Source organism: Lactuca virosa, chromosome 4 (assembly GCF_052849685.1).
Source record: "Lactuca virosa cultivar CGN04683 chromosome 4, Lactuca_virosa_CGN04683_v6, whole genome shotgun sequence".
NCBI classification, from domain to species: domain Eukaryota; kingdom Viridiplantae; phylum Streptophyta; class Magnoliopsida; order Asterales; family Asteraceae; genus Lactuca; species Lactuca virosa.
Window position 1 is genome coordinate 153,066,697 of NC_136429.1, and position 14,548 is coordinate 153,081,244.

At 37.1% G+C, this 14,548-nt stretch overlaps 1 protein-coding gene across 1 annotated transcript; it reads right to left on the bottom strand.

The window, feature by feature from the left end:
• Positions 1-2,202: 2,202 nt before the first annotated feature.
• LOC145168565 (uncharacterized) lies at positions 2,203-2,907 on the bottom strand. The gene has a single exon (XM_079087348.1). It carries the CDS (start codon positions 2,850-2,852, stop codon positions 2,370-2,372), a length of 483 nt encoding a protein of 160 aa, XP_078943474.1. The 5' UTR covers positions 2,853-2,907; the 3' UTR covers positions 2,203-2,369.
• Between the last annotated feature and the right edge of the window lie 11,641 nt (positions 2,908-14,548).

Sequence of the window (14,548 nt, forward strand, 5' to 3'; positions counted from 1 at the left end):
TATCAATGCAACATTGATCAACAAATTAATCCCATTACACTTAAATAATATTAGTGATACAAGTCACCAACAAAAAGTTGGTAACTAGTTTATTGTAAAATTATGGGCATGTATAACAGTATATGCAGGTCTTTGGTCTTTGAAATATAAAAATTGAGGTGGCTAAGATGCTCTTAGGCCCTGTTTGATATATGTCTGACCGAGTCAGGTCAGACATTTTTGGATGACTCGGTCAGCTGAAGTTGTTTGATAAACAAAATTTAGGTGGCTGACTCGGTCAGCAAGATCTGAGTGAGAAAGAGGTCGGGAGTTAGCTGACTGAGAAATGGAGAAAGGCTTTCCAAACTTATCCATGGGTAGGGCTGTAAACGAACTGAACGTTCAGCGAACTGTTCATGAACCGTTCGGCGGGAAGTTCGTTTATGTTCGTTTATTTAATAAACGAACGAACATGAACACAAATTATCGTTCGTTTAGTTAAACAAACGAACATGAACAATGGTCTCGTTCGTTCAATTATGTTCGTGAACGTTCGTTTATGTTGTTCGTTTATGTTCGTTCATATAAGTTCACATATGCTTAATTGTGTTTGATTACATTAGTGTATTATATATTTATTTATGTTCATATATCTTCAATTATGTTTTTTTTATCTTTGTTCATTTATGTTCGTTTGTTTATGTTCACGAACATAAACGAACGAACATGAACAATGTAATTTGTTAAACGAACGAACATGAACAAGAAAATTCGTTCGTTTATTCGTTCGTGTTCGTTTATTTGTTCGGCTAACATAAACGAACGAACATGAACAAGTCCCGTTCGTGTTCGTTCGGTTCGTTTACAGCCCTACCCATGGGCTTTAAAAATCCAACAGTGAAAAAGAGGGTGATGGGAATCAAACCCATCACCTCACACTCACAAACCAACATATTTACCACCAAACTAGAAGCTTTCTTTTGTTATAGTTGCTCAAACATTTTATATATTGTATAACACTGATTATTATTATTATTATTATTATTATTATTATTATTATTATTATTATTATTATTATTATTATTATTATTAAAGTTATGAAAGATTTTAACAGTAAAGTGACACCTTTTTTTTGTCAATTTTGTTCCTCCAACTTACAACATTGAACCTTCATCTTTATGCTTTTGTTCACAAACAACCCATATTGTTAATATTTAGTCTTTTGGCAGAAATGGTCCCTCATTATTATTATTATTATTGTTCACAAACAACCCATATTATTAGTATTTAGTCTTTTGGCAGAACTGGTCCCTCATCATTATTATTATTATTGTTAGACAAAATTACACGATTGGTCCCTGTGGTTTACCAGATTTAACATTCTCTTTTTGGTTTTAAATCCCAATACCATAAACCCACCCACCATCTGCCATCACCACCACCACCACCACCACCGCCGCCAAAATTACATAAATGGTCCATATGGTTTACCCATGGTGATAAATTCAGTCCCTACTACCTGAAAAGACCAAATTACCCTCACATTAACGGACAAAAAGCAACCAACATGCTACTTTACTTTACAAAGCAATACCTTCCGACCCCGGCAACGCCGGGGAATCTTTTCTAGTTATTATTATTATAATAATTATTATTATGATTATTATTATTATTATTATTATTATTATTATTATTATTATTATTGCATAGAAACGTATAGAGCATCGTATAGAGCATCAGGGTAAAATGCTCATTTTGCATCAGTCAACACATTCAATCAGATGTACAATCAAACAACATGGTTTCTTACTCAGTCAGAATTTCACAGACATTTCTCAGTCAGCAACTATGGGCCTTAGTCTCAACAAATCTACAGAAATGATGATAGAAGAAAACATCGAAACATAAAAATCATTGTATTTGTATGACAATTATAAGCATAGTTCAAGACTTAAAATACATATTGAGGTGCAAATATTTCTGTCAATGTCTCGAAGCTAAAGTTATTTATTTTAAAGTTTAATCACCATTGTCAAAATATGACGTTACAATATTAATTAATGTCTATACTCTCTATGCACAACTTAAATCATATCGTTCTAGCTACTATAGGATTTATTTTGTGATCGATCAAGATATATGATAAGTGTTGTGTTTTTCCATAAAATACCATCGTTTAAATCAATACCTTATTAGCAAGATTTAGCATTACTCGATCATATATACCCTCATGAAGTAGACATTTATTTCCACACTCGAAGAAAATCTTGATTACAGTTATACAATAATTAATCAATCGACATGATTGTTCTGTTATAACTTATACCATACAATATTCTTTGAGATGCATGTACTTACTACTAAAATAAAGGACATTAATTACTTGCGACTTAAAATAAACCGTACCCAGCCCATTCCACATCACTTGCCATCATCACCGGTGATGATCGGTAGGACGAGAAGGAAGAAGACGGTGGTGATGAGTTGTAAAACGGCGATCTTGAGTTCTGAGTCGACATAGACCATTGAGACAAGGTCTCGATGTCTGATTTGTAGACTGTGTCTGCATGGAGCTTGTTGGTTTTTCTAATTTGGCCTCCTTTCCAGGTTTGAAAGCAACCCAATGATACAACCTCGGGTTGACGTCCAATCATGAGTGGTGGCGGCTTATCAAAATGGAATCGGCTGGATTGAGTTCGTGGGGAGGCGGAGACCAAGGAGGAGGGTGGTGGCTTGAGGGATGAAGGGCGGTGATTTGAGTTTGACGGTGGTGGTTGGTGGTGGTTGTGGAGCTTGGGGACACCGGGTCGAATCTCCCATTTGAATGGAACAGAACCTGGTTGCTTAAAAGAGTCATCAATAGCAATAGGCATGGCGATTGGCGAGTTGTGATTGTTTGTTAGTGTGAAAGTTATTAAGGCGTTTTAATTATATAGAAGTAGAAGACGGCTTTGACCAGAAAAGGAGTGAGGTGGAGATGAGATGTTGATCGGTCACGCTCACGCCGAGATTAAAGGCATGTTAGCCGCTGGGACGCTGTGGACTTTCTTATTTGTTATTTATGTATAGATAGACTTTAGAGTATAGTGAGAGAGAAAATTATTGACGCATCTTCTTAAAAAATCTTTAACTTAAACATATAATAAAATACAAGTGATGATATTTAGGTTGTTACGATCGGTATAGTATGATTGGATCAGATCCTAACAAAATGAACTATTATTCATATTTGTAATGTTTTATTTGTGCACTCGTTAATTTTTTTCATTTTTATATTTTTATTTATTTATTATTTTTTTTAACGTTGCAATGTTTTATTTGTGCACTACTGGTTAATTTTTAGTTTTATTTTTATTATTTTTTAACAGTTGGTTAGTGGTTAAAAGTTGGTATCACCAAGTTAGTAAAATTTATCAACGTCCAAATTAGAACTCGGGACCTCAAATCTAAGAAGTAAAGGTCGTAAAGCCTCTATCAAGTGGGTTAATCACACATTAGCACTACTCGTTAAAATTGATAATGATTAAGACAACGATAGTGAAATTAACTTTAATTTTTAAACATGAAACATAATTATTGTTGCTACAACTAGCAAAAAATTAGAAAGAAAACATCAACAACAGAAAAAGAATGAAGATAATCATAATCATATACAACTAAAGACACAAGATCATAAATAGAATAACATGAGTGTCATGATACTATGCTTAATTTAAGATGAAAGGATGAAGCGGAGAAAATCAATGAATTTTTTTGCCTCTTACTACATGTGATGCTTCATTTCAAGTTGTATGGACATATACAACTAAAGATACAAGATCATAAATAGAATAACATGAGTGTCATGATACTGTGCTTAATTTAAGATGAAAGGATGAAGCGGAGAAAATCAATGAATTTTTTTGCCTCTTACTACATGTGATGCTTCATTTCAAGTTGTATGGACAAATTTTTGAGACTTGACTATATAATAAAAACTAAAAATGTAGAATCGGGTCAAGTTAAAAACTTAAGATCCTAGTCAGATCCTTAGATCTCAATATATATATTACTTCAGATAGATTATAGTATGTTGGGATCGTTTTTTGCTTATAGAATCTTAAAATTAATCGTAAAATTTTAAGATCAAGATCGGGACCGTAACAACTATATTTGATAATATTAATTAGGAGAGGATGTTTAAAGTTTAAACATCTAATAAAAAAATATGTTTAATTTAATGATAAAGAGGTGAGAGTTTATAATTATGTTTTCTTTTACTTTCATTCCATTATGATAACGAACGAATAGAATGAAAAGGATGATGGAATATATAATGTAATAATGATTTTTTTTCCTATAACAATAGTAGTTAAGTTATTTATTGGTTTCAATCATATCATATATTAAATTTTATTAAGAGTGTATCGGCTCACAACTTTTAAGTAATTGAGAATTTTATCTTTTAGATTTTAAATAAATTACATAAAAAAAACTTTGTTCGATAGTAAGAGTTTTTTTAACTGTTTTTAAACAAAAAATTAATAATCCAAAAACTATTTTAAGTGGATTTTGGGAGATTTTAACTTTTTGGAGCTTTTAGCTTTTTGTTTTTATTTAATTTTACATATTTAAAAGCTAACAATGTGACATCCCAAAAATCATAACAAAATTTTTGATTTTATTAAAACATTTCAATAAGTCATTTGTAACGTCCCAAAAATATTGATAAAATTTTCATTTTAAATAAGTCAAAAACCATTCATTCATTATCTCAAAAGACGATCAGAGTAAAAGTATTCTCAAAACATCAAAGTAAAATCATAAACAATCATTGCGGAATAAATCTCCAGGGGATGCGGTGCGATCAAGTCGGGCTCTTCCATTTGAAACTAAAAGTACCTGAAAATGTTTAAATCACAAAATCGTAAGCACAAAGTTTAGTGAGTTCCCCAAAATATCACATACAACATATATATAAACGGACCCCACCCAAACTACATACTGGGCCCGCCAAAAATGATATATAACGGGCCCTGCCCAAACTGCATAACAGGCCCTGCCCACTGCATAATGGGCCCCACCCAAAATGATATATAATGGGCCCCATCCAAGCTGCATAACGAGTCCCGCCCACTACATAATGGGTCCCGCCCAAAATGATATATAACGGGCCCCGTCTAAACTGCATAACGGGCCCCGCACTACATAACGGGCCCCGCCCAACATACATGCATGAGTCACAAAGACAGCTAGCATCCTATATAACACAATCTAGTGGACCGACATTGGTGCCTTCGACCCACGAGTATAGTGAAAAGACTCACCTGAACTACTCAACAACTACCTCAACAACAAAACAGTTAACCCCAGCTTCCTAAAGCCAAACTGAAACTTGCCCTTAGTCAAATACTCAATTCAACCCAAGTTTGACCAAACTGGTCAAAAAGTCAACAGTCAAGTCAAACTGGTCAAAAAGTCAAACTTGTCAAAAAGTCAACAGTCAAGTCAACTTAGATGACCCCCACATCGTGGCAATTCCTTTGCCATGACGTGGCCACTTCCAAACAAAATAGACGCGATAAGTCCTACCACCACGTTGTGCCCTTCCTTGGGCACACCGTGGTCTCCAGTCTGAAAGGCTTTTCTTCAATAAGAGCTTAATCCATAAGGACCAAGGCTAAAATCATCAGATCTGATTCCTAATAGTTTCATAATGGATAAAGTTTCCAACTTTATCCATTAGGAAGGTCCAAACCACCAAGATCTAGACTTTAAGTCTCAAATGGACCCAAAAATGCATCTCTCTCTACTTAATCCATTAAATCCATGTCTCCAACCTTCAGATCTGAATAAACATGATGTTTAGATGGATAAAGTTTCCAACTTTATTCATAACGAAGTCACAAACTTTCAAGATCTAAACTTTAATACACCAAAATGTCCTAAAGGACCAAGATAACTTGCATGGATAAAAGGGAAAGCAAAATATCACAACTTTCCTAGTCTATGAGGTCCAAGAAGCATTCGAAACTGATCAAAATATGTTGGAGTCCACTTAACTGTTGGATAAGGTGTCTAAGTCCATAACTATTTCTGGTATGTACTTGACCCGACCCGGCATGGTCCATTTGGGTTGCATGGCATCATGCATTTGGATAGACTAAATGAGAGAAATAACACTTATGGTTTATTAATATATTATAAGTTCTAATATATTAATAGTATTATTTAATTAGTATTGATCAAGAATTAATCTAGGATTAATTAAGTGATCAAAAGATGACTAATTAAATATATGGGTTGATTACGTAAATCATCCATAACTTGTATAGTGGGCTAAAAGGCTTCATGGATAATCAAGTTGGGTTAAACCCATTGGATGCTCCATGGAGGCTCCATGGGAGTTACAAACCCATGGGTCATGGAAATGAAGAGTCATGGCACATTAGGGTTTGCATGGTGTAACCCTAGATGTGACACACTATATAAGCAACATGTTCTCCACCAAAATCGGCTACACATAGTTACAAGAGGGCTAGGCCGATTTTTGCAAGTGTTACACTTCTCTCAAGTCTACTCCAAAAGCATTTGGTGTTGTGTGAAGCATTTGAGGCATCACACTTGGGGTGCTAGGCTCTCAAGGTTTCAAGGAATCATAACAACTACAAGGTATGTATTTCTAGCTATCATTTATATTATAAAGTTCCCATGTATGCTAGATAGGTTTATGAACCTTGGAAAAAGTATTTTGCATGTATTTTAGAAAAACATAGATCCAAGGTTTTCTAGGGTTGCATGTACACTTAGGAGTGTTAGAATTGCTCAAAACCCTTCAGTGGTATCAGAGCCTAGACTTGTTTGTTAAATACTTGATGCAAACTTGTTTTTCAAAAGCCAAAAACTGTCCAGACAAGAAAACTCGACGAGTTCTGGCCAAAAACTCGCCGAGTTTATGTATTATTGCATGAACTCGACGAGTTCCTTGATAAACTCGACGAGTTTGTCATCCAGTGAGCAGTTTTTGGAGCTTTGCTGCTGGAAATGGACTAGAAACATTACCCTAAACTGTTTTGGTGCTGTAAAACTCATTTTAGTTGGTGTAATGGTTGTTCTAATCCATTTACAATGGCTAATATCAAATTTACATGATTATATGTGTTCATATGTTCTTGAAATTTTGATATGAATATTCATGTTCTTATGAGTTCTTGATAGATCATAGGAATTACTTGTTTAATGATTAATTCATGATCTTTATGTGTTTTAATGGAGTCCATAACTTGTCCTCAAGTTATGGATAACCAAAAGCCTCTTTGTTTTAAACCCATTAAAAGAACACATAAGTTACAAAAATGAAGAGTCTTCATTTTAATAACTCATAAGTTATGAATTGAAAAGTTTTGAAAGTTTACAAAACTTGCCCTCAAGTTTTGGAACAAGTAAAGTCATGATTAAAACTTTAGTTCCAACCCTTAGAATTTTAAAAGTTAAAATTCAACCCTTATACTTTATAATATTATAAGTTGATAATATATATGTATAAGATCAAGTCGTCTTACCGCTAGTACGCCTCATTCACGAAGCCGGTCTATAAGGGGGGTATAAGGTTGTTGCCTATAAAATGGCAGCTTAATGGGTGTCCACTCTCACCCACCGATTCCTTGACTGGTGGAGGGTCGTTAGCCGAACGGGTAGGACAGTGACTTAAAATTCTCATTAAAAAGTATAATGATTATTATAAAGTAACTAAATGTTTTATAAATTCCCAATCTTAGTTACTTTAGGAAAAATGTGAATAAGGTGCTAATCCATGAAATTACACTTTGCACTTTGTTTAAGTCGTTGGTGGAGCGTGTGTGGTTTACCAGCACACTAACTTGGACTTAACAAGGTAGGCAAAGGGTGACTTAAGGTTTTTTCATAAGGTCGGTGGAGCGCGTGTGGTTTACCGGCACATTGATTAAGTGAAAAAAACATTAAGGGTACCAAGTAAGTTGCATGGTTACTTCACACCTTGTTTTGTGATCCTCGGTATCCCAGTCACAAAACATGAAGGGCACACTCGAGATTGAAACATGCCATTGAAAAAGTTCAATGAATCTCAAAAGAATCTAGGAATTTCTGAAAAACCAAATAAAACCTAATAATTTATATTTCGTTTTCATGGTAGAAATTGGTGAATCGTCATTCACCTACCTTTCAAATATGTTATAGTTTGGATTACGAAATCCCTCTTCTAAGTTATAATATATTGTGATTGGATCCTAGCCTTAATATTACATTTGGGTGTTTTATTAAGGACTTTCTCTATATCTAAACTAAACTTGTTTTCTTCTTTTCAGATGTCTTCCAATAATGTTGCTCCTGGCTCAAACCCTACTGGCTCCTTCTCTCTCATGAACCTTTGTGGGAGAGTCATCTTTGATGGATCCAACTTTACTGACTGGATCAGAAACATCAGGATGGTCACTCGATACGAGAACAAGGAATATGTTCTCGACAAGGAGCTTAAGGTACCTGAGCCAACTGCTACTCCTGAGGAGTTTGCTGAATATGAGGCACATGAAAGAGATGCTACAAAAGTGGCATGCATCATGATGGCCACTATGACAGCCGAGCTCCAAAAGTCCTATGAGGACTACTATCCTTTTGAGATGCACCAGGACTTGATGGACCGCTACCATCAGAGTGCTCGTCAAGAGCGATATGAAATCATCTCCTCTATGATCACAACCCGAATGAAAGATGGTGAACCCATCACAACCCACATGCAGAAAATGCAAAGGTATGTGGACCGATTGATGAAGTTGAATGTGAACTTCCCTGAGGAGTTAGCAATAGATATTATTTTTCACTCCTTACCTTCGTGTTATGATCAATTCCGCATGACATACCACATGAACAAGGAGGAAGTTACACTTAGCAAACTTCAAGGACTCCTAAAGACCGCAGAATCAGGTCTTAAAGGTAAGTCGGTTGTGACCACTCCTACTACTACTCCAAACTCAGCACCTGTCCTGGCAATCGGGAAAGGTAGAGGAAAGAAGAGGAAGAACCATTCGAAGGGTACAAAGGGTAAGACTCTTGATGGCTCCTCTTCGAGCGGAACCAAGAAAGGTTTCGTTACACCTTCTTCTGATCCCAAAGAGGCTGAATGCTTCTATTGCCATGAAAAGGCGCACTGGAACCGGAACTGCCCAAAGTACCAGCAAGATTTGAAGGATGGGAAAGTGAAACCCAACCATGCAGGTATTTACACTATCTTATCTAATAACTCACCCTATTCTAACTCTTGGGTCCTTGATACCGGTTGCGGTATTCATATTTGTTCTGATTTGCAGGGACTAAGAAGAAGTGAGAATGTGGAGCATGGAAAGATAAACTTGATCATGGGAAATAGGAAAGTTTCACCTGTCACCAAGATTGGAGTTTATACTTTGTTGCTAAGTAGTGGGTTTACTTTAGATTTGAATAAATGTTGTTATTCGCCAGAAATGGCAAGAAATGTTATTTCCTTTCATGCTTTGTACAAACAAGGTTTTACCTTTTCCTTTGATAATGAAATTGGTGGAATAAATGCTTTCTTTAATAATGTGTTTTATTTTAAAGCATTACCTTGTGATGGTGTGTATGAAGCTGTGTCTGTTGTAGATAATTTAGGAAATAATGTATTGTGTATTGATTCTACTAATGATAATAACTTGGATAAAGCATCATTATGGCATTGTCGTCTTGGACATGTAAGCAAGAAACGCATAGGCCAACTCCAAAAGGACGGAGTTTTGGAATCATTTGATCTAAAGTCAGATGATAGTTGTGAATCATGCTTACTTGGAAAAATGACAAAGTCACCCTTCACAGGTTCATGTGCTAGGGGTGAAGGTTTGTTGGATCTAGTGCACACGGATGTGTGTGGATCCTTCAAAACTGCCACAAGGGATGCTAATCGTTATTATGTGACTTTTACAGATGATTATAGTAGATATGGATATGTCTACTTAATCAAGCATAAGTCAGAGACTTTTGAAAGGTTTAAAGAGTTTAAACAGGAAGTCGAGAATCAATTGGGCAGGAACATTAAGATGCTTCGATCCGATCGTGGTGGTGAGTATCTTAGTACTGAGTTCCTCGACTATCTAAGGGAATGTGGGGTTGTCTCACAATTGACACCTCCCAGGACACCACAGTTGAATGGTGTAGCTGAGAGGCGTAATCGAACCCTGTTGGACATGGTTCGTTCCATGATGAGTCGAGCTACGCTACCAATCTCATTTTGGGGGTATGCCTTAGAGACTGCCGCCCATATCCTTAATCTGGTCCCTACAAAGAAGGTTGTCAAAACACCTCACGAGATGTGGACTGGAAAAGTTCCTAGTCTAGCCCACATCAAGATTTGGGGTTGCGAGGCTTTCGTGAGACGCGAGACCCACGACAAGCTCGAACCTCGAAGTGAGAGGTGTATTTTCATCGGCTACCCACAAAAATCCTTTGGTTACCTCTTCTACAGACCTAGTGAGAATGTGGTCTTTATAGTAAGGAGGGCTGTCTTTCGAGAGAGAGAGAGAGAGTTCATAAGCCAAGGAAACAGTGGGAGGCAAATTGACCTTGAAGAAATTCAAGAGTCAAGTGGTGAAGGAACCTCAAACCCTAGCAGTCAACTTGAGGAGGAAACTCCTGTTGATCCAATTATACCTCCAATTGTACCTCTAAGGCGTTCCACAAGGGTTAGGAATGTACCTGAGCATTACTATGGTTTCCATATTACTGCGGAAGGTGAGACACTTATCAGTGATGGGACATTGGTAAGTCTGGATGAACCTAGCAGTTATGCGGAAGCCATGGCAGGCCCCGAGTCTGCCAAATGGAAAGAGGAAATGGACAGCGAGATATAGTCCATGTATGACAATCAGGTCTGGGACTTGGTTGACAATGTACCAGGTCGTAAGACAGTAGGGTGCAAATGGATCTTCACGAAGAAGACCGACATGGATGGTAATGTACACACTTATAAGGCACGACTAGTTGCAAAGGGCTTCTCTCAAATTCCGGGAGTTGATTATGATGAGACCTTTTCTCCAGTAGCCAAGATTAAGTCTATCATGGTTATGTTAGCCATAGCTGTATTTCATGACTATGAAATATGGCAAATGGATGTCAAAACCGCTTTCCTTAATGGAAAGCTGGCTGAGGATGTTTACATGAGTCAGCCAGAGGGTTTTGTCAATACAGAGTACCCTAATAGAGTGTGTAAGCTTGATAAATCCATTTATGGATTAAAGCAAGCACCTCGCAGATGGAATCTTTGCTTTGATGAGAAAGTCAAAGAGTTTGGCTTTTCTAGGAGTGAAGATGAATCTTGTGTATATGTCAAGGCTAGTGGGAGTATAGTTAGTTTTTTGGTATTGTATGTGGATGACATACTACTCATAGGAAATGACATCCCAACTCTGCAGGAAGTTAAGTCCTGGCTTGGGAAGTGTTTCTCTATGAAGGACCTAGGAGAAGCTGCCTATATTCTAGGGATAAGGATCTTGAGAGACCGGAGTAAAAGACTAACTGGACTTAGTCAGAGTACATACTTGGATAAGGTGCTGAAGAGGTTCAGCATGCAAGATTCCAAGAAAGGAGAGTTACCCATCCAGAGTAATGCTAGATTGAGTAAGACTCAGAGCCCGAGTACCGAGGTTGAGATAGCAGAAATGAGTCGAGTACCTTATGCTTCTGCAGTAGGCTCAATCATGTATGCTATGACCTGCACTCGTCCTGATGTAGCCTTTGCTTTGAGCATGGTTAGCAAGTATCAGGGGAACCCTAGTAAGGCTCACTGGACTGTGGTGAAGAACATTCTCAAGTATCTGCGAAGGACTAAGGACTGGGTCCTTACCCTTGGTGGGAGTGATGACTTGAGAGTTGTAGGGTATAGTGATGTTAGCTTCCAGACTGATAGGGATAATTTCTGCTCTCAGTCGGGCTGGGTCTTTACCTTAAATGGAGGAGCAATCTCTTGGAAAAGTTCCAAGCAGGAGACAGTGGCTTATTCAACTTGCGAATCAGAGTATATAGTGGCAAGCGAGGCAGCAAAGGAGGTGATATGGCTAAAGAACTTCATTGGAGATCTTGGAGTTGTACCAGCTATTAAGGAGCCTATGGAAATCTTCAGTGATAGTGAAAGTGTTCTTGCCTTAGCAAAGGAACCAAGGGACCACGGGAGATCCAGACACATCGACAGAAAATACCATTTCATTAGACATCGTATAGAAGAAGGACTCCTCGTGGCAAAGAGGGTATCATCGGATGAGAACCCGGCAGATCCCCTCACGAAGGGACTGGGTAGGGTTAAGCATCTCCAGCATGCAAGGAGCATAGGGCTAAAGGATGATATTAGTTTTAGTAGTTAGATAGTTTTGAAATATGTAAAGTGTAATTGACATTTAATGATGAATAAAAGTTGTGTTTATTTATGAGTAAAGTGTTGCTATCTTTTGTCAATCGTTTACTATTATTTCTTTTGCATGTTTTGACGTCCAAAATATTTATGTTGTGTTTACATATTATTCAAATTATCCACAGTCAGTCATATGTTGGAAGTATATATGAAGTAAGATTGTCATGGGTTGGTTGTAGAGGTCTAAGATGTTGGACATGGCCTCAACACTCATGAGTGCTCATAAGTTCTGAGTATTGGATTCAACCCACGCTCACTGGTATCACTTCATGGAATTTATCTCGAGTGATCGCGAGACGGTAATATCATATAAGTCTTCAAACCTAGAGATATGACTTGTTGACTATGAGTTAGTTATGCATTGATCGTGCGAAAACGCATTGGTAACTCGATGTTATAAAACGTGCGTTTGTGTGTGATTTAACAAGTAGTAGAACAAGCATATGAGTCGAAGTTTATCTATTCCTTCTTGGATTAGAAGCGATATCTGGGCCCCTCGATGATTTTGTTTTGACCCATGTACCGGGCCCGGTCAGAACTAAGTTGATGTGTTCAATTAAGTTCTTTGTCAAACAAATCGGAAATCGGGAAACAAACAGCTGGACAAAAGTAAGACATTGTTCCATGTATTTGTCCGGCTGATATCTAGAACAGAGGATTATATGATCACTTATCTGAAATGGCGTACCATCATCTTCTCAGTTCTGAGAAACCTTGAAAAAAGCTATGATTGCTGATCGGTTCCTGAAGTCATACTTGCAGTTATAGTTATTAGACTTATCCAAGTGGGAGACTGTTGGATAAGGTGTCTAAGTCCATAACTATTTCTGGTATGTACTTGACCCGACCCGGCATGGTCCATTTGGGTTGCATGGCATCATGCATTTGGATAGACTAAATGAGAGAAATAACACTTATGGTTTATTAATATATTATAAGTTCTAATATATTAATAGTATTATTTAATTAGTATTGATCAAGAATTAATCTAGGATTAATTAAGTGATCAAAAGATGACTAATTAAATATATGGGTTGATTATGTAAATCATCCATAACTTGTATAGTGGGCTAAAAGGCTTCATGGATAATCAAGTTGGGTTAAATCCATTGGATGCTCCATGGAGGCTCCATGGGAGTTACAAACCCATGGGTCATGGAAATGAAGAGTCATGGCACATTAGGGTTTGCATGGTGTAACCCTAGATGTGACACACTATATAAGCAACATGTTCTCCACCAAAATCGGCTACACATAGTTACAAGAGGGCTAGGCCGATTTTTGCAAGTGTTACACTTCTCTCAAGTCTACTCCAAAAGCATTTGGTGTTGTGTGAAGCATTTGAGGCATCACACTTGGGGTGCTAGGCTCTCAAGGTTTCAAGGAATCATAACAACTACAAGGTATGTATTTCTAGCTATCATTTATATTATAAAGTTCCCATGTATGCTAGATAGGTTTATGAACCTTGGAAAAAGTATTTTGCATGTATTTTAGACAAACATAGATCCAAGGTTTTCTAGGGTTGCATGTACACTTAGGAGTGTTAGAATTGCTCAAAACTCTTCATTAACTTCAAGATCGCCCATAAAATGGACCAAAAGTGCCAAAAACCCCAAATGACAAGATCTAAAGAACTAGATAGCAAGATTGGAACTTTATACTTACAATATAGAAATGTAGTGTCTTTGATGGATCCAAACTTGAAGCATCATTCCTTGCAACCAAAAGAACCTTCTTGATCTTTAAACTTCATCAAAATATCATAAAAAGCACCCAAAAGAGGAGAGGGGATAGAGGAGAAGCTTAAATCTTGAAATTGGAGGTTAGGGTTTCTCCCAAGATGTTCTGGAGGTGATGGAGTCTGATAAAATGGCCAAAAAGTCAGAACCTTATGCTTAAGTATGTTGAAAACCCTAAAAATCATGGGCTTGAGCCTATCTGATCGTAGTGTTGTGGCAATTTTCGTCGTGTCATGGCGATGGTTTTCACCCAAAACCACCTCAACTTCAAAGAGCCATAACTTATTTGTTTCAACTTCGTTTTTGGTGATCTTTATATCCATGGAAAGGTATTGACGATGTAACGTCCGTAGAGCCGAGCTAGTCAATTTAGAGATAATAGGGGTCGAAAACGACTTGT

What these genes read in the sequence shown, in the direction of transcription:
- LOC145168565 (XM_079087348.1), bottom strand. Translation starts at nt 2,852, where the DNA reads ATGCCTATTGCTATTGATGACTCTTTTAAGCAACCAGGTTCTGTTCCA.